This window comes from Zalophus californianus, chromosome 7 (assembly GCF_009762305.2).
Source record: "Zalophus californianus isolate mZalCal1 chromosome 7, mZalCal1.pri.v2, whole genome shotgun sequence".
NCBI lineage: Eukaryota > Metazoa > Chordata > Mammalia > Carnivora > Otariidae > Zalophus > Zalophus californianus.
The window spans coordinates 84,122,672-84,145,627 of record NC_045601.1 but is presented as its reverse complement, the minus strand read 5'-3'; the positions used below and the strand labels follow the sequence as shown (position 1 = coordinate 84,145,627).

At 35.6% G+C, this 22,956-nt stretch overlaps 1 protein-coding gene across 50 annotated transcripts in view; it reads left to right on the top strand.

Moving 5' to 3' along the window:
- Positions 1-22,956, top strand: part of RIMS1 (regulating synaptic membrane exocytosis 1) — a 489,882-nt gene that overhangs the window by 408,264 nt on the left and 58,662 nt on the right. For 37 of the 50 annotated variants that reach the window (XM_027601790.1, XM_027601841.1, XM_027601798.1 and 34 more), the window contains one exon: positions 6,328-6,563. The exons of 11 other annotated variants lie outside the window; for them this stretch is intronic. In XM_027601790.1, coding sequence (XP_027457591.1) covers positions 6,328-6,563 — 236 coding nt within the window. The remainder of the gene's footprint in view (positions 1-6,327; positions 6,564-22,956) is intronic. 2 more of the 50 variants (XM_027601796.1, XM_027601794.1) reach the window with 1 other exon arrangement.

Here is a 22,956-nt window from a genome sequence, read left to right as displayed (position 1 = left end):
AGTTCAATTTAGTTATTACATAATTTTACACTTTTCATAATCTTAAGCATTATTGGAAGCAATGTTAGCTTACCCATTAAGTAACACCAGTATAGGAAGTTTAAATTCTAGATTAATCTGCCTGTCCATGAAAAAACCAACCTAAGGCTTAAAAAATAAAATTTTGTGCTTATATAATATACCATGCTGATAAAATCTGTAAGAAGACATAAAACTGTTTTTTTTTAAGTTGAGATATAATTCATATACCATAAAATTCACCCTGTGAAATTATACAATTTAGTAGTTTTTAATGTAGTCACAATTAGGTGTACAACCATAACAACTATCTAATTCCGAAACATTTTTATCATCCCTCAAAAGAAACCCATTAGTACTCACTTCCCATTTCCTCCCTTCTAGCCCTGGGTGACCACTAATCTACATTTGTCTCTGCAGATTTGACTGTGGGACATTCCATTTAAATGGAATCATGCAATAAGTAGTCTGTTGTATCTAGCTTCTTTTATGTAATATAATGTTTTTAACTTCATCCGTGTGTATTCATAAAATTATGAATCAGTACTTCATTCCTTTTTATGGTTGATAATACTCCATTGTATGGATATACCACATTTTGTTTCTCCATTCATCAGTTTATGGGCCTTTGGGTTGTCCTCTTTTTAACTATTAAGAATGATGTTGATATGACTATTCATATGTGAGTTTTTGTGTGGATATGTGTTTTAAATTCTCTTGAGCCTATTATCTAGGCATGGAATTGCTGGGGCATATGGTAACTATGTTTACTTTTGAATGGAATTACTGAGTCATTCGGTAATTTTGAGTTTAATTTAACTATGTCTAAGTTTAACTAAACTGCCAGACTTTTCCTAAGAAGTAGCCTTTTCCTGCCCCATCAGCAATGTATGAGGGTCCCAGTTTCTTCAGATTCCCATCGACACTTGTTATTTCTCCTTTTTATTATAGCTACCCTAGTGTGTAGGAAGTGGCATCTCATCATGGTTCTCATAAGGCTGTTTGTAAGCCAGTTTATCAAACTAGTTTGATAACTCCAAGGATTCACTTTAATTGTGGATTTAAATTCTTAGATTAAAATTCTTCTGAGTTAACAATTTCTTGAAAATGTTTTTTCTTAAAAGGCTAGTATTTTCAAAGTATCAGAATTTCAGTTTATTTTTTCTCTAGAGATTCTTTAGTTACCTATATTAGAATTATATAAGTACTTACTCATCTGTGTAGATCAATCAGAACAGGAGCTCTATTAAATTTAAAATACCTTGGGATCTAGTATCTATCTGCCTGTACAGCTATCCCTAAGGTACATAGAAAGTAAGAGATTTTTATTATCAATCAAAAAGACTGTTTTTAAGCATGCAAAGAGAGCAAGCAACTTCAGTTTTACCACTTAGCCATAGGGCCAAAATTAACACTGAAACCTAAGCCCAGACTTTTAAAGAGCAGTTCTTTTTTCAGTATGCACAAGACATTTTCATGAGTGATGTGAACTTTTAGTAGCAGGCAAACAGACATGTAAAAAGACTAACAAGCCAAATTTTTTGTCACTTGCCATCCAACTTGTAATATATCCTGATGTCTGCCACGCAACAGATTTAGTTCCACGGGTGGATTTCCTATTGTTGGTGCCGTTAGTGAGGAATGTATTATTAGTTACAATCAAGCAAAATAAGAGCCCATTTACCAGAACCAGAAACAAACAAAGAAACATAGAAAACCAGAGTTGGAAAAAAGAAAGCAGAGATTGAACGTAATGTTTGGTTGCCACTTGATTAAAGGCAACCTTGGGTTTAAGGAGTCCATGAGGTGCCCTGCTCCAGCAAAACAGTTTAATTGGATCCGGCAGGGGGTCCATTTGGACATTTCGATGGGACTCCCCAACACAGTCAAAACATAATTCTCAAAATTAAAACATAGTAATAAAAACTGGATAGCAAATGTTGAAGTTTTAACTCATTAGTGTGAAAACCAACAGGATGATAAACTGATTCCAAAGATGATCCAAGAAACTCAGGTACTTATATATACACATATATAGTCATTGAAAAAAAATGAATGCTGGAATAAGATTATGAATTTAGATTCAAAACTAGGTAATATTCTCTAGGTCAGTAAAACCATAACCTTTGGAGTTACCCCATCTTCTAAATAGTAATCATTTGCTCCTTATCAGTTTTACTCAAGTTAACAACTCACTTTACAGCATTGTAAAATGTTTGGATCATAATTATTATAAGAGTAAATAGTCAAAAATTTTACATTTCCCTGGAGGGTCAAATGACCTTTAAAGTGGACTTGTTAGATAATGCTCAAGCAGGGCATAAAAAGTAAAATAACTTTTTTTTCTTGGTCTCAAATCCACATTAGATTTTTTTTTATAGGGGGAAATTATTACTCTGAGCAATTGGGGAAATGGAGTATCTTTAATGTGATATGAAAGTTAAGCTATAGAGCAGTTTCTCAGTTGGGTTGAACATGTTATTTTTGAGAGACATATCCAAACAGGAATGTCCATTGACAACTGGCTATATAAATCTGGAGTTCAGGACTGAGTATAGGTGGAGAAAAACAATTGGAATTTGCAGCAGTATGGATAATATGTAAAGCCCAAGACCAGATGAGACATCTAGGGAGTTAGTCTCCTATGGAAGAATATAGGTCAGAGGGCTGAGCACTGAAGAACTCCAGTATTTAGTGATGAAAGAAATTAAAGTTCTTGTCAATGAGACACTATAGTGTCTCATAAGAATCAAGTGTTTCATGATCAGTAGAATCAAATGTTTTGTCACATACATGATTTAATGAGAGGTCAGAAGGGTAAGGACTGTGCACTGATAGGATTTTGCCATGTAAAGTCACTGGTGACTTTAATAAAAGACAGCTTTGGGGGTCACTTGACTCAGTCAGTTAAGCATCTGTCTTTCGCTCAAGTCATGATCCCAGGGTCTTGGGATTGAGTCCCACACCAGGCTCCCTGCTCAGCCAGGAGTCTGCTTTCTGCTCTCTCTCTCTCTCTCTCTCTCTCAGATGAATAAATAAAATCTTAAAAAAAAAAAAAAGGCAGCTTTGGTGAAATAGTAGGGACAAAGCCTGATTTAAATTAGTTCAGGATAGAATAGGAAGAGAGGACATACAGACAACTGCTTGAGGAGATTTTTAGCCAAAAGTCAGTAGCCAGAAGGAGAGGGAGTATCAAAGAAGAAAGGTGGGTTTTTTGTTTGATTGATTTTTAAAGATGGGTTATATCATAGTCCATTTGCATATTGACATCGCTTTTTTTTTAACTTCCTACTCATAAATCTTTAGTTCATTCAGCAATGGGAAGGGCACTGTGGCAAATCTAGTGATGCATAACGTGCATGCTGATATAAAATATCAGAATCTTAATATAACCAATAGAAACTAGAAGACAAAGGGCTAGGAAAGAGGAGTCATGACACTAGAGAGACTCTGAGGAGCTTTATAAATCAGAAAGCGTTAAAGTATATCCTGAAGGATTCAGGCACTAAATGAAACTAAATGACAGGAATAGTTTTCCAGTCAATGGAAGCAGAACAAATAAAAGGATACAAAATAGGGGAATAGAAAACATATCTGTACTAAAACAGTAAGCTTCACATGGGTTAAATTAACCTGATTAGACCCCAGAAACCTCTCCCCGCAATTAGGTAAGCAGAATTGAAAATGCCTTCACGTGTTCTCGTTGAACATTATGATATTCCAGATTCTTTAGGAAGCTATGCACAGTTGTCATATCGTATAAGAATGCTTTTAAAATTCTAAATAAAATATTTTATTTTTGAGGAAAAATTATATCATTTATTTACAAAAATCATTTTAACATAACTTCTTAACCCCCTAAATGGTATAATCACTATACAGATTTCCCTAAATTTTTTCAGAATTTTGTCAACATAGTGTGTGTTGGTGGTGTAGTGGTGAGCATAGCTGCCTTCCAGAATTTTTTCAACATAGTGGAACATTTCATTGCTGTGATTAAATGTCCATGAAAAAAAATTTTGAGTCTTCCTAGCTCATCTCAAATACATTTTCAGGATAGAAGTGTTACTGAAGACATTTCCTTATACTTTTAAACTTTTCTATAGCCTATAGAACATTCCCGAATGTTTTACAAGGAATAACGTTTTTGTGGATAACTTTTAAAATACAAATTGAGAGTTGTAATAGAATTCCATTTTCAGGGCACCTGGGTGGCTCAGATGGTTGAGCGTCTGCCTTCAGCTCAAGTCATGATTCCGGGGTCATGAGATCGAGTCCTGCATCGGGCTCCCTTCTGGGCGGGGAGCCTGCTTCTCCCTCTGCCTCTCTCTCTCTCTGACTCTCATGAATAAATAAGTAAAACATTTAAAAAAAATTAAAAAAAAGAATTCCATTTTCATGGAAATAATGGGGAGAAAAAAGGTAGATGCTAGTTTATGCAGACTTTATTAAGGTAAAAATAAAATCATCAGAAGTTTTCAATAACCCCTTGAGGAGTGTGCTAAAAAGAGTGATGAGAGGTGGGAAAACTACAGACTTCTCTGTCACAGGCATTTGATTGAAGATGGATCATCAGCAAAACTGACCAAATTGTGACATTGCTTTGTATCCTCCAGCAGAAGTCTGCAAGTAAAATCGTAGAAATGCAGGTAGTAAGAGTAGACTTAAGGAGAGGTGACAGATTTAGGTCATGCATTGAAATAAATTGGCGAGGACACAGAAGAAATTTCTTGTAAAATTAACCAGGAAAGAAGGTCCCCTAGAGTTGGGAATATAAACCCCAAAGGAATCAGTTTTGAACCAGCTATATGTAATACTATCCTCATTAACGTTTTGAAAAAAGAGTTTGCATAAAGCGCATAGCAAAATTACTAGGTTTGCAAATGGCTTTAAAAACTTTGAGTTAATGGAATGCTGATTAGAATAAATTGGAAGAATACAAATATCAATATTAATGTTATGGACCAATTCAAGTAATACAGCTAGGGATTAAAAATTCCAAATGATTCCTATCAAAAAGGGATCTCGTTTTTCAGTTCAATTCATGGAGGGATCCTAAGGATCAAACAGTGTTGTTTCTTTTCCATAACTTCTAATCCTTCCACAGTCTCACTCTCCCACCTTTCTGAACTCATCCCATATCAATTTCCCTTTCTACTGAAACACTCATTATATATGTGACCACAAATACTTACGTGATCCCAAGAATTTCTATTTTATCATTTATAATCATATTAGGATTTATCTCAACTTAAGTATTCAATGTCATCACTGTTAAAAGATACTATATTAATGTATTTTGTACTTCAAAGCAAGAAATAGAAAATCGAGATGGTGGTGAGGGTTATATAAGCCAATTTTTGCAGATATTTTAAGGAAATGTAAAATAAAGAGGGTCATTTCAGATATCCAACCAGGTCTTTATTGGACCAAAAGAGGCCAGTCTGTTTGGATAATATCACTGTGTATGCAGTATAATTTAAAGGATATGAAGAATCCTAACATCTGTGGCTCCAGCTTGCCTGCCCTACCTCTCTCCCTGACTCACAGACATACATACATTTACTTTGGAGAGTAGAAACGGTTTTTTTTCCCACCAGCCTCCCATGGCGCCTGAAATTCTCAACAATAATTTTCTCATTTAGGAGAGCAGTACAGTAATTTATTCAGATAAACCAGTGTAATCTGAGAACATAGACAAGTTTTGATAGGGAAGAAAAAAAGGAACATCTGAACCTGAGCATATGAGTTTGAAACACTGAAAGAGGAAAATGAGTTGAAATTTGGGAGAGATGCGACATGAGGGGACAAGGAAGAAGGAGGGAAATATGATTTTTCTTTGCCTCCTAAGTAGTCTTTCCTAGACTCATAAAGCCTCAAATAGCAAAAGAGGTATCTGTTAGTTGGAACTAGAACAGATGTGATTTTCATTTTTTAATCTTGTATGGCAAATCCAGAATGTCCATTTTTAATATTTTTTCCTGAGGAATGTATATGAACTTGTCTTATTGATTTAAATATTTTTGTTTTTCTCTGAAACTAACATAGTAACTATAAAATTAGTAACATTTACCTCCCTGTAGATAACACTGGTTGCATTTCTTTTTACTAAAAGTTTATAGATTCCTGTGTTGAAATACTATTGTTTTAAGCTACATCTAGTAAATCTTAGCTGTAAGACTACTACTCAACTGGCTTTTCCCTCCTAAAAATTTGCCTGGATTATTTCAAAATAAATTAGATTTAGAGCTTCGGTTATACTGACCTGTAATTTATGGATGCGTATATGTTTTTACTTTGTAAATATAGTTCATTTACCCCTAAAATGCAAGGCAGACGGATGGGGACTTCAGGAAGAGCCATCACGAAGAGCACCAGTGTGAGTGGGGAGATGTACACACTGGAGCACAATGACGGCAGTCAGTCTGACACGGCTGTGGGTACAGTTGGAGCAGGTGGAAAGAAAAGGAGATCCAGCCTGAGTGCCAAAGTGGTTGCCATAGTGTCTAGAAGGAGTAGAAGCACATCCCAACTAAGCCAAACAGGTGAGTGAAGTGAATTCCACTTAGACACCTCAAGTTCTTGCTGGAGAGACAAAAGTGGATCCTCGTGCTATGGCTTGTGAGTGATTGTAGAGTGTACTGATTCTTCTTTGCAAAAGGAAATTTATTTTTCTGTCTCTGAAAATCTGTTACGTGTGTGTTTATTTTTTTTTCTGTACAGCTGTCTAACCAGGTATCATTTGTCAATCTGTAAAGTGGTCAGATATTTTCCATAAGTTAAAAAAAAGTAAAGCCATGTTTATAAATATGCAAGGAAATGCAAAGAAGTATTAAAGATCCAAATTGATTTATGTGCAAGAAAAGCAACAGGATTCTCTTTTTCAAAATGTTCCATAATATAATTACGTATAATATAGGCTCTATATTTTTATAGAAAAGAAGGTCAGTTGTGCAACTTGGAATATAGTCTTCAAGGTACTGTATGAATGTAATTATTGAACTGTAATTTTGTATTTTCAGTGCAAGTTAAAAAACCCAGCAGTTATTTTTACTTTAGAAAAATGGGTCAGTGGATTTGTGCAAAGAATGTCTTAATACAAATTTGAGTTTCAGATATTTTCTACTGCTTATAAATCTTAAAAGCTTTATGTCCTCAAGGTATATAGAGAAAAGCAAACACAGAAAGGAGGATGGTTATTTCTGTATTACAAAATATTTTTTAAATTGCCCAAAATTACATAATATTTGATCAGACATATTAGATAATTCATCACTATGCTCAGTACTGTGGAAAACTAAAGGTAAGTGAAATATTGAATTGATTTAAATTGTCAGCACTCCTTTCTCCTGTTATAACCATTGGCTCCATATTTTTGTTCCTTAGCAGCAAAAGTCTTGTAACAAAATTTACTCATGCCAAAAAACTTCCATGAAATTCTTTTTATAGTTACTTTGGCATTCTGGAGAGTATTTTAAAATGTGCATTCTAGTGGACATACTCACAAATAAAGGTAGGAAATTGAGCCATTGAAAAACTGAACTAGAGTACACAGCTATTTCAACAGAGTTTTGTCTTTCTGAAAATCATAGAAGGAACCTAGATTAGCTAGTCTCTGTAATGGCTCTGCCTCTATGCCACCCCACTAAGATGAGCTGTTCATTGTGAAGGAGAATCTTTTCTCTTCCTTAGGGTCAGACTTCTTCCTGAGGAGGAGACATTGTTCATTAATGTTGTTTGATTTGTCTTATTTTCGATGGTTTTTGGTATTGATGTAATGATGGTTTACAAGGTGAGGTGTGGATAAGGCTTTCACCGCCAGATTTGAAAATCCTTCATCACTTAGATGAAAGGAAATGTTCTTTGATGAACCAGTGCTTCCTGTGTGAGGTTTGGCAGACAGCTTATCTTCTTAGGCTAACTCTTCATAGTCTCTCTTATTTGTCCCCTGTAGTTAGTTCCCTCTCTATCATTCACTAGTTACGTAGAATTCCATTTTCTTAGAATAAAACACAACAATAATTTTACAGGAACTATACTTGCTACACAGCTTTGTAGGTAATAGGTTCAAATGATTGTCATTGAAACACTTAGCCTCTTTGCTTTATGAATTTAAATTTTATTCCATTTATGGTCATTGGTGAATTTCAAGTAATATTTACCTTCAGAAAAGATGCATTGTTAATAACATCCATGGAATAACCTATTTGAGGAGATTAGATTGCAGTGTAAGAGGCCAAAAAAGACATTGGATCACAAAGCCAAGCTACAAAACAGTTCTATTCCAAAGTGATTCAGTGAATCAACTTTTACTTCATCTCTGTAGGACTCAGTTTGCTTATATACTGGGTGGGGGTTGGACTAGATGTCCTCCTATGAACTTCCCAGGTATAAAGTTTTATGTCTCTTTTTCTACATCATAATTTTACCTATTATTTGATTACCTATTCTCATTCTTCTCGATCTTTCTAAAGCAGATGACAAAGGGTGACAAACCTCAGTCATCATGCCTCTTTGTCTCAGTGCAAGGCCTGGTTTTTCTCCCTGTTCTGTCTTCTACAAGTGATATGGAGAGGAAAACAGCCTTACTCATACATTAAAACAAGCTGTGTATTCTGTGGAATAGAATGTATTACGTTTCATGTAAATGTTTAATTATTTTAATGTGGGACAAAAAGACTAATTGAGCAAGGGCTTCTCTTCTAGTGAACCTCTAGTCCATACAGCCTGGGTTACAGCTTCTCTCTCCTCTACCACACAGATGACAGATAATCAAGAAAATGTGAAACAATTAGAAGTAAAGTTTAATCAACTCTTTTTAGAATGATTACAAACACATCGCTTTTCTGTTTTTGTTTTTATAGCCTTTTATGTGCTCAAAGGAATATATTTGAGTCTTTGAAATCAAGTAAAATTTATTTCAACAAATTGAAGAGCATAGTAAATTTTATACACACATACACACATATACTCACATATGTATATTTACTATGAAGAGTATTTACTATGCTCTTTAATTAGATATATAATTATTCTTATATATAATTTACTAGTCTCTTCAATTACATATAATTATTCTTACAGGATATTTCAACTATAAATAATATTAATATTTTTAAATCACATTTACCCCACTATTTATTCATAATGAAAGTAGGAATAACTTCTTTAAATATGTATTTTTTAGTAGGAGAGTGACATAAACAGGACATTTCCAATGACTCTAGGTGTTACTACTGATAAATGTCTTTAAGCAATCACATACATAGCTAAAAACCTATTCAGTAAATCATAGCTGAATTAGATTGAAACGTGAAGTAGTGAAAGAAAGGAAAATTATAAGAAAAAGCTCCTGACCTAGCAATATTTTGGGATTGAATGAAGCTCTGAGTAACCTTAGGGCTAGGCTTTAGAACTCAAGGTAGATTTTGGCTTAGGTTTAGAGGCCCAGCCTGTGCAGTGTGAGGATTTGGTCCCTCACTCATAGACTAACTATATGACATTTCCCCAGTGGTAATCCCCTCCTTACTTATAAATAAAGGTATTTTTGAGAAGGGTTTATACATCTGTGAAGGATTATCCCTAAATAATATCCTTGTAATTACCTATAAATGTAAGGTAATTATTAGTATCATAAGAATGTGTCTAAGTGAATAAACCTAACAATAGATTTACATTCTAGAGTTTTTTCCATGCACTTTTAAGTTATATACATGCATGGGTGTGTACATATAATTTCACTTCTTTATTGGTCAGAACAAACTTAAGAAGTACCATTACTTTTATTCCCATTTTGAAATTGGAGAAACTAAGGCATACAGTGATTAGGTAATTTACTCAAGTTCCCATTGTAAGTGATTGGCCCAGAATTTAAACCCAGACTTCCGGGAACTTAACAACTGTGTAAAAAAAAAAGAGTTTGAAATAAGGTTCAACTAACATTTAAGCACTATCCTGTTGGTATGATAGACACTGTACCAGGCACTGGGCTAGGAGCTAAGAGTACTAAAGAGATAGATGAAACACTGTCCCTGCCTTCGAAGATATCAAAGTAGAAAAGGGTGAGTTACATATAAATATTCCAGCTCAAAAAGGGCAACTATCCAATTATCACAGTGGTACAGAGGAAGCACAGGGTGATTCACTCTCTTGTGCAATCTTGAGAGGCTTCCTTGAAGAGGTGAGACCTGTGCATTAAAAAATAAATCGGAATATTATACAGGGAAGCCCATTCCAGGACAGAGGGAACAGCACACTGATAAAATGTTGAAAATGATGAGTGCTTACTCCCCTGGGAAATGCGTGCATCCTAAAATCATATGCAAGATTTTTTTAATGGCTATTCCTCCTCACTGCAAGAGTCAGGTCACCTCAGGACAAATCTTTGATCAAATAAGCACTGTGCATCTAAGACTATGATTTCTGCTTAGAACTTTTAGCTTTTATGGAGAAAACATCTATAAATGTAAAATAACATTGGCTTTATAGTCTAGAAATTGCTCAAATTACTTCATCTTATATTATTGAATAACAGTATCTCCAGTACTACACCGGCCACAGTAGGTATTTCAAAATTAAAAGTGTCATCCCCAGTGTAAGGAAATTATTCACACTTGAAGTAAACATGAACCAAAGAACTAGATGAGAAAATATAAAGCAAGCACCAAAATGTAGTAAACTCATGCCATTTATGTATGTTACCAAAAGAAGTGGGAAACCACATTGGTCTAAGATCTGTGTCTCAGGATGAGAGCACATGCAGAATTGGTAAATAATCATGGTCTAACTATTTAACAAAATTGTTATTTATTACATCATTAACAGCTGAAGATGCTTTATTAGATTAATATATTAATGATTAAAATATTGATTAAATTCTGGAAAATGTTGCAGGATTGTTTTATAATTTTCAAACAATTAAGAGTCAATTATCATGTACTAAGAATGTACTAAAAAATCATTTGTTTCTTTAACGATATTCTGTACCTTTCTAAAAATTTTCCGCTATCCCAAATTTCGTTTTCCTTTGTCTAATCCTTTCCTTCAAGACCCTGCTCAAGACCGTCTAACTCTCTGAGTTGTCCCCTGTTACTCCAACCTTTACCAGTATCTTTTTCTCTGAATTCCTGTTAGATCAAGCTCTCTGACTCTACTCCCAACTTGCTGCAAACACAAAATTTTGGGGGCTATTGCCATGAGCAAAGTAATAGGTATATATTTTGTAAGGAAACATATCTCACATGGACATGGATAAACAAAAATTTCTGTGACTTGCAAATGATGCACACTCCTTCTGAGTAAAAGAATCTCAACCTGTACAAAAAAATCCCTTCTGGTTACATTAAGCTCCTCGCATATTCTTCCTCTCTTTTTGTGCCACAGCAAGGCTCATGGAGCAGGGCCTGGGTTCCTACAGGTTCCACCCTGGCCTGTAAGCCCTACAGAGCCTTCCCCTCTTTTCCCGATCTGGCTGGCACATTTAGCATTATCTGTTTTATAGTCTAGGTATTTATAAAAGACAAAGAGCCACTACTGCCTTCTGGCTACCCTATATTCCTGCAAAAATCCCTGAAGCAAAGAAACATAAAATAATTTTGTGGAAATTATTAAAAGGCTAACAATTTTGTGGAAAGGGGGAAGGAAAAATACGGGGAAAAACACAAATATATATACATATATTTATATCAATAAATGATCCCAGCCCATGGACACAGGCAAAAGAAAAGATATATGAAAGGGCTATAGTGGGAAATACAATTAGAAAAAAAGATGAGGCCAGGTCTTCAGAAGTCCTTTAAGGGACTTTGCTCACTGTTTGATGGAGACATTTTAATGAAGAGAAGAGAAGAAACAAAGCTGTGCTGCTGGAAGTTTAAATGGAAGCCAGGTGTACAAAACCAGGGAGGGAGCAAGGAGGTCAGTGTGGGGCTAATAGATGAAATGACATGATGATGATGCAGGGAGGGAGAGAAGGAGCTATGGAAATGGAGGAAATGGGCTTACTCAGAGAAAAGAATGGACTGACAATGAAATTAAGAGAAGACAATGTGAAATGCCCTTATTCAGGAAAAACTACTAAGGAAAGAGGGAAAATATGGAGAAGCCGGTGGGGGTGGAGCAGGATCCAGAAAAAAGAATGAGGAGTAAAGATGAAGAGAAACAGTGTCCCAAGAGAGGAGAGAATTTTATAGAGAGGCTGGTGAATCCTACAGAAGAATTGAAAAGGCTAGGGAATGAGAGTAGACCACTGGACTTGGGAACCCAAGCATTCTTCCTGACCTTAAGTTTGAAGACTAGTGAGGTGGGGGTGAGGATAGAACATGCCTCGGGTGGGGACAGGATTCAGCCTGGTCCGGAGCCCATCCCACTTTCCATTCCATCATTCATTTCAGCTTTCTCTCTGTATCCATCATCTCATCCACACCCACTTAATTCCTCCCCATCGGATTTGGAACGGGGTTCTTGTCATGGGTGCAAGGAACTAGAACAGCAGAGACTGGGTAAGAGCTCAGAGGCATGGAGGTATAGGGTCTAAAATGTGTGTGTGTGTCTGTGTCTGTGTCTGTATGTGTGTCTGTCTCAGAAAAAAGGAGATCTGAGCATTTTTCCAGGATGAGGTGTGGAAAAGGCACCTCTGGATAGAGAGATTGGAAGATGTAAATACAAAGAATTTTAATTAACAAAGTCCCAGCGAACAGAGGGTATAATTCAAGGACACCAAAGTTATTCTTGGAGAGAGGGAAAGATACTTCTCTCCCTGAATTTGATAGAAAAGAGGAAATGGTGGGGATCCAGAGGAGTATGCATGGGAATATGAAGGCTGCAGGAATTTGAGTCAGAGGCCTTTGATCTTCATGCAAATGAGGCGAGAGCAAATGGACAGGGTGAGGAATGTAGTAAGAAATGACTAGGATAAAAGTACTGCTGAACAGCTCTGGAATTACAGCTGAGTTTGGATAATGTAAAATCTCTGCAAGGTAAACGCAGTTAGCGGGATTTGCAGGGATCTAGTTTAATGTTAGTTTCATTTCTTTCAAGACTGTCTGTCATCCTCTGCTGTGTGCAGCTCCAATGTCCGCACCATGATTTCTGAGATCATCATAGGACTCTTTGAAATCATACTGCCCATCTTTAAGATTCTGAGATAAAATTTGGTTAGATCTAGATTATCGTACTCATTTTGGAAATTCACCTGTCTTGGGCCGCCATTTACTACTTAGTTTGACTCTTCTCAGTATGAAGATTTGTCTCATTGGAAAAAGTTGAAGGTCTGCCCTCTCTCTTATCAATTGATATTACCTCTTCCTAAGGAAATGAGCAGATCTTTTTCTTATTCTTAGAATATGGGTTAAAAGGCACTTTTTTTGGCAGTTTATCTCAATGAAATTAATTCTTTCATTATAATCATGGGAATGAAACCTTTCAGAAGGTTTATAGTAGAATGAAAAACTATATGGTGTTCAGGTTCCCACAAGATTATAGAGGGAGAAATATAAGTATTCTAAGAAGTTTTAGGTAGATTTATGTATGTTTGATTTCAAAATAGCTTAGTAAGAGTTAATAAATTTCCAAGGCATATCACACATTTCTCAAGAAGAAATCATAGATGGAAACTAACAAAATTACACTTGTTCCACTGTCAAGAAAATAATACACATGAATAAAACTGTAACTATGACCCATTTACACCTAATGGAATAGTGCTTGAATGAGTTAATTTCCCTATGACTTTAGGGCATTATTTCAAAATTCATGTGGTCCTTAAACAATAATCATGCCAAGAAAATGTCCAAGATATTAAATCCCCTTCTGCTAATCTTTTTCCAATTTTCTCCCCAGAAGTCACACAGGTAAAGCAAGTCATAAAATGAGTCAAGTGATCACCAGCTTGGACTTCATAATTTATTTACCTCGGGAAAATGAATGTCTTGTTTTGCCGTAGGACTTATTTTGTCTCCTTCCAACCAATCCAGTTCACCAAAATATTTTCTACATTTTATTTTACTTTTTCTAAAGACTGTATTTATTTGAGAGAGTATGAGAGGGGGAGCTGCAGAAGGAGAGGGAGAAGCAGACTCCCCTCTGAGCGGAGAGCTTAACAAGGGACTTGATCCCAGGACCCTGAGATCATGACCTGAGCCGAAGGCAGATGCTTAACCCACTGAGCCACCTAGGCACCCCTGCATTTTAAGTTTAGTGGAGCTTTGTGAAGAAAGTCTATTCCTTTAGTGCAGCTTTGTGAAGAAAGTCTATTCCTTTCTAAAAGTAAGTTGTAGCTGCAGGGAAGGAGGGCTAAGGTGTTCTCTTTAAACATTATAAGAAATGTTTCCTTGGCTCTGCAGAGGATTAACAATGAAAGCGAGAAAGTTCTCGCTTGAGAACTTTTGAGAAAGTGAGAAAGGATAGGTGTCCCCCCAAAAGTTTCAGACATGGAAAGCTATATTTATCAAAACCTTGCTGAAATTCACATCCCTTTTCTGTGCCTCATTTATTTGATTCATTTAATGGCGCAAGAAAAACATTCTGAGGGACATAATGTTTCATGTTCTTTGTTTCCTGAATGCAAAATCATGGTGCCAGAAACGATTCTCAAGTCTGCAAAACCATCAGATGAATGTAAGCATGGGTTCTTTTATTTACTGTTGCTGTCTGGCCTAGGAATTCACTACTGTGAATAGAGATTCAATTCAGCTATAGTAACTCCTCTTCTGAAGAGATGCCCTAATAAGGATTAGTAGTTTCAAGCACATACCAGCGGCTCTATTTTTGTTCTTTTCCTCACTCTCAACTATAAGTTCTGAATTTGGCTAATATGTATATATACTTTTAGGTTGATTTGTCAGAAAAAAATATTTATTTGAGTGGAATTAATTTTTATAATTAATTTGTGTTTAGGATGTGAAGGAGGAAAGGAAACTAACATTTATTAAGGGCCTTCAAAGTACAATCCTAAGTATTCAAATAATTATATATGGTGATAATTATTGTTAATTATACTAAGATAATTTTTAAACATGAGATCAATTTCAGAATGGGTGTTATAAAATATTTTGGGTAGCTCAAATGTAATGAGAAATGGGTCTGATTATTTTTACAGCAGATGACCAGTTTCAGTGCATCCTCATTTAACACAGGGTGATTTTGTATAGAGATTTTTTTCGCTCATTTATTTTAGTAATATTTTTCAGATTTTTAAGCACAGAAAAACAAAAAGAAAATAAAACTCCTGCAGTGCCACCACTAATAGCAAGTTCACTGTGAAAATAGTAGTATATTATTAGCTAATCTTTTTATGCATTTGTGTTATTAATATTGATAAAATCATCAGCAGTGACAGCTAATATTTATTAATTACCACAATGCCACGGTGTTTAATTGCTTTGCATGTATTCATTTCTCCAGTCCTCAAAACACCATCATAAAATGCTATTATTATTCCCATTTTACAGATTCCATGACTTGCCTGAGGCCACGCAACTTTTAGAAGTTGAAGTAGTTTATGTTCTTAACCACTTCACTATAACTCCATTCAACTCCATGGACACAAAGAGAGATGCTTTTATTTTATACAGCTTTTAAAAAATATTTATAGATTCATAATATTTCATTTTGTTCTGTAATACTACCATTTTTTACTTAAAAAAATGTATTTAGGAAGACCTCTTAGGACACCTTTGCAGAAGGCTTGTACCAGGCTAGATTTGGAAAAAGCTGGATGAGTGGGAAAGTGATTACAGTCTTTTGTATCCCAGTGTCTGTTGGCCAGCAAGGAGGAGAGGAATGTCAGGGATAAGAGTGCCTCTTGCCATTTGCTGAGAGAGTGACTGCTGGGCAAGGATATTATTTGTCACTTCTGGCCATGCTGATGTTGGGACAGTCGTTGGATAGGTTTTTAAGGCAATTGAGGATCATCAGTATATAAATGGAAATTGGGGTTAATGAATATGCTTAGGAAGGAGGGTGCAGAATGTAAGGACAGAGGATCTTGAAGACTCCAAAATAAAATGAAAATTTAAAGGCCTTTTTGAGCCTCAGTTTCTTCAACTATAAAATGGAATAATAAATGGTACCTACCTCAGAAGACTGTTGTGAGAATTAAATGAAAACTTATGTTGACACTTTAGCAAAGTACCTGGCATATAGAAAGGGCTCAATAGTAATACCGACCAGCAATCTTAGTAATTCTGAGAAACCAAATAAAAGGGCATTAGGTAGAGAACAGATGTTGGTGACATCATTCATGAATGGTGCTGAGAGGCAGGTTAACCCAGCCAATGTTTTTCTCTGCTCATTATGTGTAAAGTGGTTAATGGAATACAAGTTCTTAAGGTCTAACTCTAGTTCTTTTCTATCAGTGGTTCTCAAAGTTCCTCCTGTCAAGTCTCCCTTTGAGAAATCTGTCAGCCCTGCCCTCAGGAAATTGTACTTGGTAACATAGACCACAAGGGCATTTGTGCATGTGTTTATCCTGTGTTAGGCATAATCTGCAAGAGAAAGTGATCCAGGGTCTCTCTTAGGCCGACCCTCCCTGTGCCCTATTACCGAGCCTTTTCTATACTAGGTCAGGGGTCAGCAAACTCTGACTCAGAGTTTGTTTCTTATGGTCCATGAGCTAAGAATGATTTTTCAGTTTTTTTCAAATGGTTGGAAAAAGTCGCAATAAGAATAATATTTTGTGACCCATAAAATTTATATGTAATTCAGTTTTGGTGTCCATAGTAGTTTTATTGAAATACAGCCACGCTTATTCATTTCTGTGTGGTCCATGGCTCCTTTCATGCTACAAAGGCAGAGACCTTATGGACCACAAAGTCCAAAATATTCACTCTCTGATCTTTTAAAGAGAAGGTTTCATGACTTTTGCTCTAGGCCAAGAACTTAGTGCCTACAATGCAGAATACAGAGGAAGTCATTAGAGAACAATGATTGTTTCTATAGTTACCTAAACACATTCTCTGCTTCTCAGAGTTAGAAGTTAATTACTATGGGGACTTTCAGTCCCCCCCTTTATTCCTGCAGTGTTGATATGTATACTGTGTGCCTATTGGTGTCATCTCTCACTAGACAAAATGATTTTTCAAAATGAAGGCTTATCCACTCCCCACAAAGAATCTTCAGCTCTTCAACCTTGCCCTAAAAATTGATCCTTGATTTACCTGCTTACATAAATTAGTGAAACCACTTCCCCAATTCTAATTTTCCCAGTTGGGAGCTCAGGAGTTGTGTCTGTTATTTCAGTGATGATTACGTCCCCAGAATTTAGCACAATGCCTGTACTAGGCACACAAAGATTTTCTTGAATAAATGAAACTTTTTGAAAGAGATTTCTGTGTTCTGTCTCTTTCCTTACAAGCCACTTAGTCCTCCTCACATCCTAATCTGAATTCTGCCCCCCAGGTCCCCCAAATTGTTCTTGTTAACGTCACAGAAAGTTCCTAGGCATGAATTTGATTTGGATAAAATTTAACTTAACTTATGAGGTCACAGGTATTATGCATATGAAACCAATGAGATGTGTGTAATGGAAAATATTGGTTAAAAAAAGTCTACTTGTTATTTGACATGAGTAAATGATTCTTATTTACTTCCCATCTCTCACATATGTAACTTCATTTCTGGCAGTGCTCTGGCCAGACTTGACTTCCTTGGCTTTATAAAACACAATTTAAAGCTTCTTTCTTTGCACCTTAACAGGTGCTAAACCCTCCACTTGGAAAGTTCTTAATCTGTCACCTTGCCTGTCAAAATCCTTCTCTTTATTCAAGCTCAGTCCAAATTCCAACTTCCTATCAGGGCTAAAAGTGATTCTCTGAACTCCTCTAAGACATTTTTGGGATCTCATGTGGTGTTTAAATACTTCTCTGCCCCATAAATATCTGTAAAGGTCTTGTCACAAGATGAATTTCAAAGTTACTCAAAGGCAGAAACTAAGCAACAGGGTTTTTGTTTTTTTTTTTCCTGCAGGGGAGGGGGGCAGTGTCTTACACGACAGTGCCTCTAATGAAGAAGATTCTTGATAGAAGTCTACTGGATGGGTATGATGTACGCTCAGTCAGAATATCATGCTCAGATGGTATTTAATTGATCATATCATGGTACTTCATTTAACACTATGACATGCTGTTCTTAGTGGGTAAATTTTAAAGGGAATTTTTCTTCTCTGTTGGCTTTTATTATTTTTTAGGAAATCAACACATCTTAATTTTAAAAATTTTAACAAGTGGAAGTGATTTTTCTATTATTTTTCTGCCTCCTTTTTCCTTTCTTTCCCTTCTAAAGCCCCTGGACATTGATCTGAATACATTTTACTGCATAATTCCACCCTTTTGCTTTTAGGTTTTAACCTTTCTATAATCAACAAGGAGATACTTATCATTTTAAGGTTTTGAGACAGTAAATGAATTGTGATAGTAACTTCTTTACCATTATAGTAACAAAGTAACATTTTATTAGAAAATTACTGAAAGATAAAATTTGTATTGATAATGATTGATAAAGATATTACAGTTTTCAGTGCCCTCTTACATATATCACTTCATTTAATAAAAGTCTGTCAACCTTGTGAAGATACTTAAGAAATGTGAAAATGTCTTTTTTTTGGAAATCTATCTTTTTTCAGGGATAAAGAGAAAGGATACCTGTCATACGGATTTACCATAAACATTTTGCAAGTAAGCTAGTGGGAATTCTTATGTGGAAAATAAAACTTCTGGTATCAGGACAGTACATTGTGATACTTATTAAAATAATCATTTACATTGTAAGAATGTTTTTCTTATAACTAAAGAATGTGGTACACACAATGATTGTCCTAGTTTTAGTGACGCTTAACAGACTATATTCTAGGACTACAGGAGAAGTAACAGTCAGTATGTCAGATTCAAACTCAGTACCCTAGGATGTTTTTGTATGTTGAAATAGCACATTTCTTTAGCTTTTAAGTTGAAACTATAAAACTTATGACAGTCAAGGAGTAACTAATCATTATGGTTAGGAATGTTTCAAATGAAAAGAGTTATAAATTATCTATAATATATAAATAAACATATTTGTAAATATATAGTTGCATTGTAACATTTTGCCATTATCTAATGAAGTAGAAGTATATTAATTAGGAAATATAAACAAATCAATTAATATCTTAATTTAATATTTTTATCACTCTGAATTTGAAAGTGTAAGAATTTGAAAGTGTAAGAAAGAATCTTTGATCTGTCTACCTGAATTACAGAAACTGAAAACAGATGTAATGCCTCTGATGAGGGAAGGTTCTTGAAAAGAAAGCCTATTGATCAGAAATCCACAGGGAAATAAATTCAAGGGATGTTTAATTGATTCTATATGATTCAAACTGCTACTAAAAATGCCAATTCCCATTTACAGCTTCTATCTCAGGAAATTCACCCAATAATCTAGTTGTTTTTTAAAAAGGAAAAGAGAAAGAAAAAAAGAAAGAGAGAGAAAGAAAGAAAGAAAGGAAGAAAGAAAGAAAAAGAAGAAAAGAAAGAAAGAAAGAAAGAGAAAAAGAAAGGGAGGGCAAGAAAGAGAGCGATGTCATTTTAGGAAAGATTACATAAAGTTTCATGGGAATTCTGTGATCATCAGCAAATCATTAACCAAAAAATACCAACTGATGTATTAAGAGACTTACTGAGAAGATTGATGTGAATAGCAAGATCAGAGTAGGAAACTTTTACCTTCAAAGTAAAAATTTACTCTCAGTTCAGTTCTTTGACTTTTTATAATGCTTAACAACAATACTGTCTTCTCATGGATCATTCTTTATTATCCCTTTCAAAGTAAAGACTCAAAAGCATTTTGTTTTTGTGGGGGAAAAACCACCCACTTTCATAAATCATGTAATTAATTTTGAAAATCTGATCCAAATTTTACATACAGAAACATGAAGGAAGAACAGCTGAATTCAAGTATTTTAATGTAATACATTACATGCATTGACCAGGATGAAAAAGCATATTTTTTTCCATATTCTTGAATTTGGTCTAAGTACAGTTACAAATATTGGTTTTAATTTCCAAGATGTAAGTGGCCTGAATTATGGGTTCCTTGGTGAGAGTTCCTGAATCAAAGTGGCTCTGTAATAACAGATCTGTTGGCTCCCTTCTGCTCATGGAGCTGGATGCAGAAGCTGTCTCCTCAATATCTCTACCAGTGCTTTTTAATTCATATTCAGCACGTCCTAGATTCTCTGGCCCAGATAGCACAATCTGTAAGTGGCTTAATGACATTACTCAAAGTAATGCCAGTTGTCTCTTCTTTTGTTCCGCTTTTATGTTTTTATAGTTGTCACTCATTGTGTAACCCTTTAGCTAAGCATTTGAGAAAAGCCTCTGCCCTTTAGAACTCTGCTGTGAGTATTCTTCATGGTACATGCAAATAGAAAGCATTTTCTTTGCCCTCGAATTGTTTACAAGCTCATTTTCGACTTAGTAAAAAGCAGAGGGCTATCTTGTCTTTTTATAGAACTTTACAGTTTACAATGCCTTTTAGGCTTACCATCTCATGAATGCAAAATTATTGGAAGCTCTTAAAATAAAAGCCCAATATTAGGAAAGATGAGGAATGCATTATCTGAGGAAGGATTCCTGAGGAAAATTAGCTTTAGAGTTAATTATAATATAAACATATGTTCTTTATTTCCCATAAAATTTAATATATTCTTTTTTTTCTTTTTAGATTTTTATTTATTTATTTGACAGAGAGAGAGAGCACAAGCAGGGGGAGCAGCAGGCTCCCTGAGGAGCAGGGACCTAAGCCAAAGGCAGTCACTTAACCAAGTGAGCCACCCAGATGCCCCAAAATTTAATATATTCTTAATAATTTTCCTTTCTTTCCATTCAGAAAATAATTGTGAGAATTAAATACAGTTGTAAAGAGCCAAATAGTTCAATCTTGCATACATATCACCTGAATTTTAATCTTTAAAACAACCTGTTTTTAGTAGCAGACTGTGCTAACATCTGTCTTGTTCATTCTTAGTTATGTCCTACACATTTCCCCAAAGTAAAAAGAGTCATTATTTTTGTTTCAAGTTTTCCCCTTTTTTTCCACCATTAAATCTTTGGGTCAGTAGTGCCCGAAACCAACAATTGTTTCCCCACTGAACTTAAGTGGCTACTGTTTTTATTCCCACCGAGCACGGGCAGTGATGTTTATGTGATGCCAAACATTTCATTTACTCCACAAACATTTATCAAGTGGCTATCAATAACTAATAAGAATGGTGAATACTTGTTCAGCCCATATTATGTGACTGGTCCTGTGTAAAACACTTAATGTGCATTATCACATTCAACCCTCTCAACAATTCTGTGCAGTTGCTTGGAGAGTTTATGATATACAGTAATTATCTCTTGATTTTCAAGGAAAAAAACAAAGGCTGAGAGAAGTTTAAGTCACTTGCCCAAAGTCAAGCAGCTAATAAGTGGCAGAGAGAATTTGAATGTTTTGTCTATGCCCGGAGTCTTAGTCCTTGCTCTGAGCTGAATATTTGTGTCCCCCTAAAATTCATATTTTTTTTGCCTAGTGGCCAATATGGTGGTATTAGGAGGTGGGGCACTTGGGAGGTGACTAGGTCATGAAAGTAGAGCCCTCATGAATATTGTGCCCTTTCAACCATGGGGAGGTCACAGTAAGAAGACAGCTGTCTACAAGGACGTGGGTCCTCACCAGTGACTGAATCTGCCAGCTCCAGGATTGTGGACCTCCTAGCCTCCAGAGCTGTGAGAGATAAATGTCTGTTCTTTATAAGACACCGAGTTTACAGTATTTTTGTAATAGCAGCCTGAATGGACTAAGAGAGTCCTTAATCATTGTACTACATGGTCTGGGTATGTTTAAAGTGCTGTTAATTGTTAGTTAAATGTATAGTTATCTATAAATATCCAGAATATCCAGTGTCAGTTGTTAGTATTTTGTCATTATTACAGAAGTTTCTATAACTAGAAAAATATTTAATTTGGATTTCATTTTCCTTTATAGGGAGAAAATGATAAAATGTATATTCACATAATTTTACACATTAAGACTGAGTTAATGCACACCACTCTTTGTTCTTCTTCAACTGTATGCCTTTATTGTATTGTAGTCCTATTTTACTTGTCAGGAAAGTGGAACATCGAGAGTAACTTGCCCAAGTTCACACTTAGTAAGGGCAGAGCTGGAATTTGAGCCTAGCGGTCGAGCTACAGAGTCTGTGCTCTAAGTGGGGCACGTCATCAGTGCTGGCTGGGAAGTGACAGTCAGCCAGCTGTCTGGTGCCAGGACCATGATTCTGTACTGCAGCTCCCACAGCTTGGTGGACTAGTTCCTCATGCTGTCTTAAAATGTGCAAAAGCTCAAACCCAGTAGGATTGTATTTCTTGTTCATCTAACAAAAATGAGTCTCTGGGCATCTCTGGGTTCAGAATATTCTGCTAGGTTTTTCTGTGGAGAAGAGAGTAGGTGAAGAAGGGATCATATCTCAAATTATATAGTTTTGTCAGTCATGTTCAGAATAGTACTCATTTTCCTCTGCACCACGTCACTGCTTTCTGAGCACTGAAGAGGTTATCAAAAGAAGGAAAGATTTCCTTGGGATAGCTGAGAAGGAGTTGTAAAAAAGAAATGAAGGAAGAAGAGAGCTAAAAGACTACTGTGTACATCCAAGTGGGAGATTCCCTTTGGTCCATATTGTCCAAACTGTGTGTCATGAGGCACCAGCAGAATTGTCCCAAGGAAGAAGGCAGCATGAGCATGAGTATAAGGAAAGTATCAGGCAGTTGTCTACAAGGGTCCCCTAACAGTGCTAAGTCTAGAACAAGTTGGTTGTGTTGGGGAGAAGATAGGAAAGTGCTATCAGCAAGACATTTATATCTTGAGGACTGCTACTATATACTTATAAGAAAAATAGATTTCATTTGTTCATTTGATTCATTT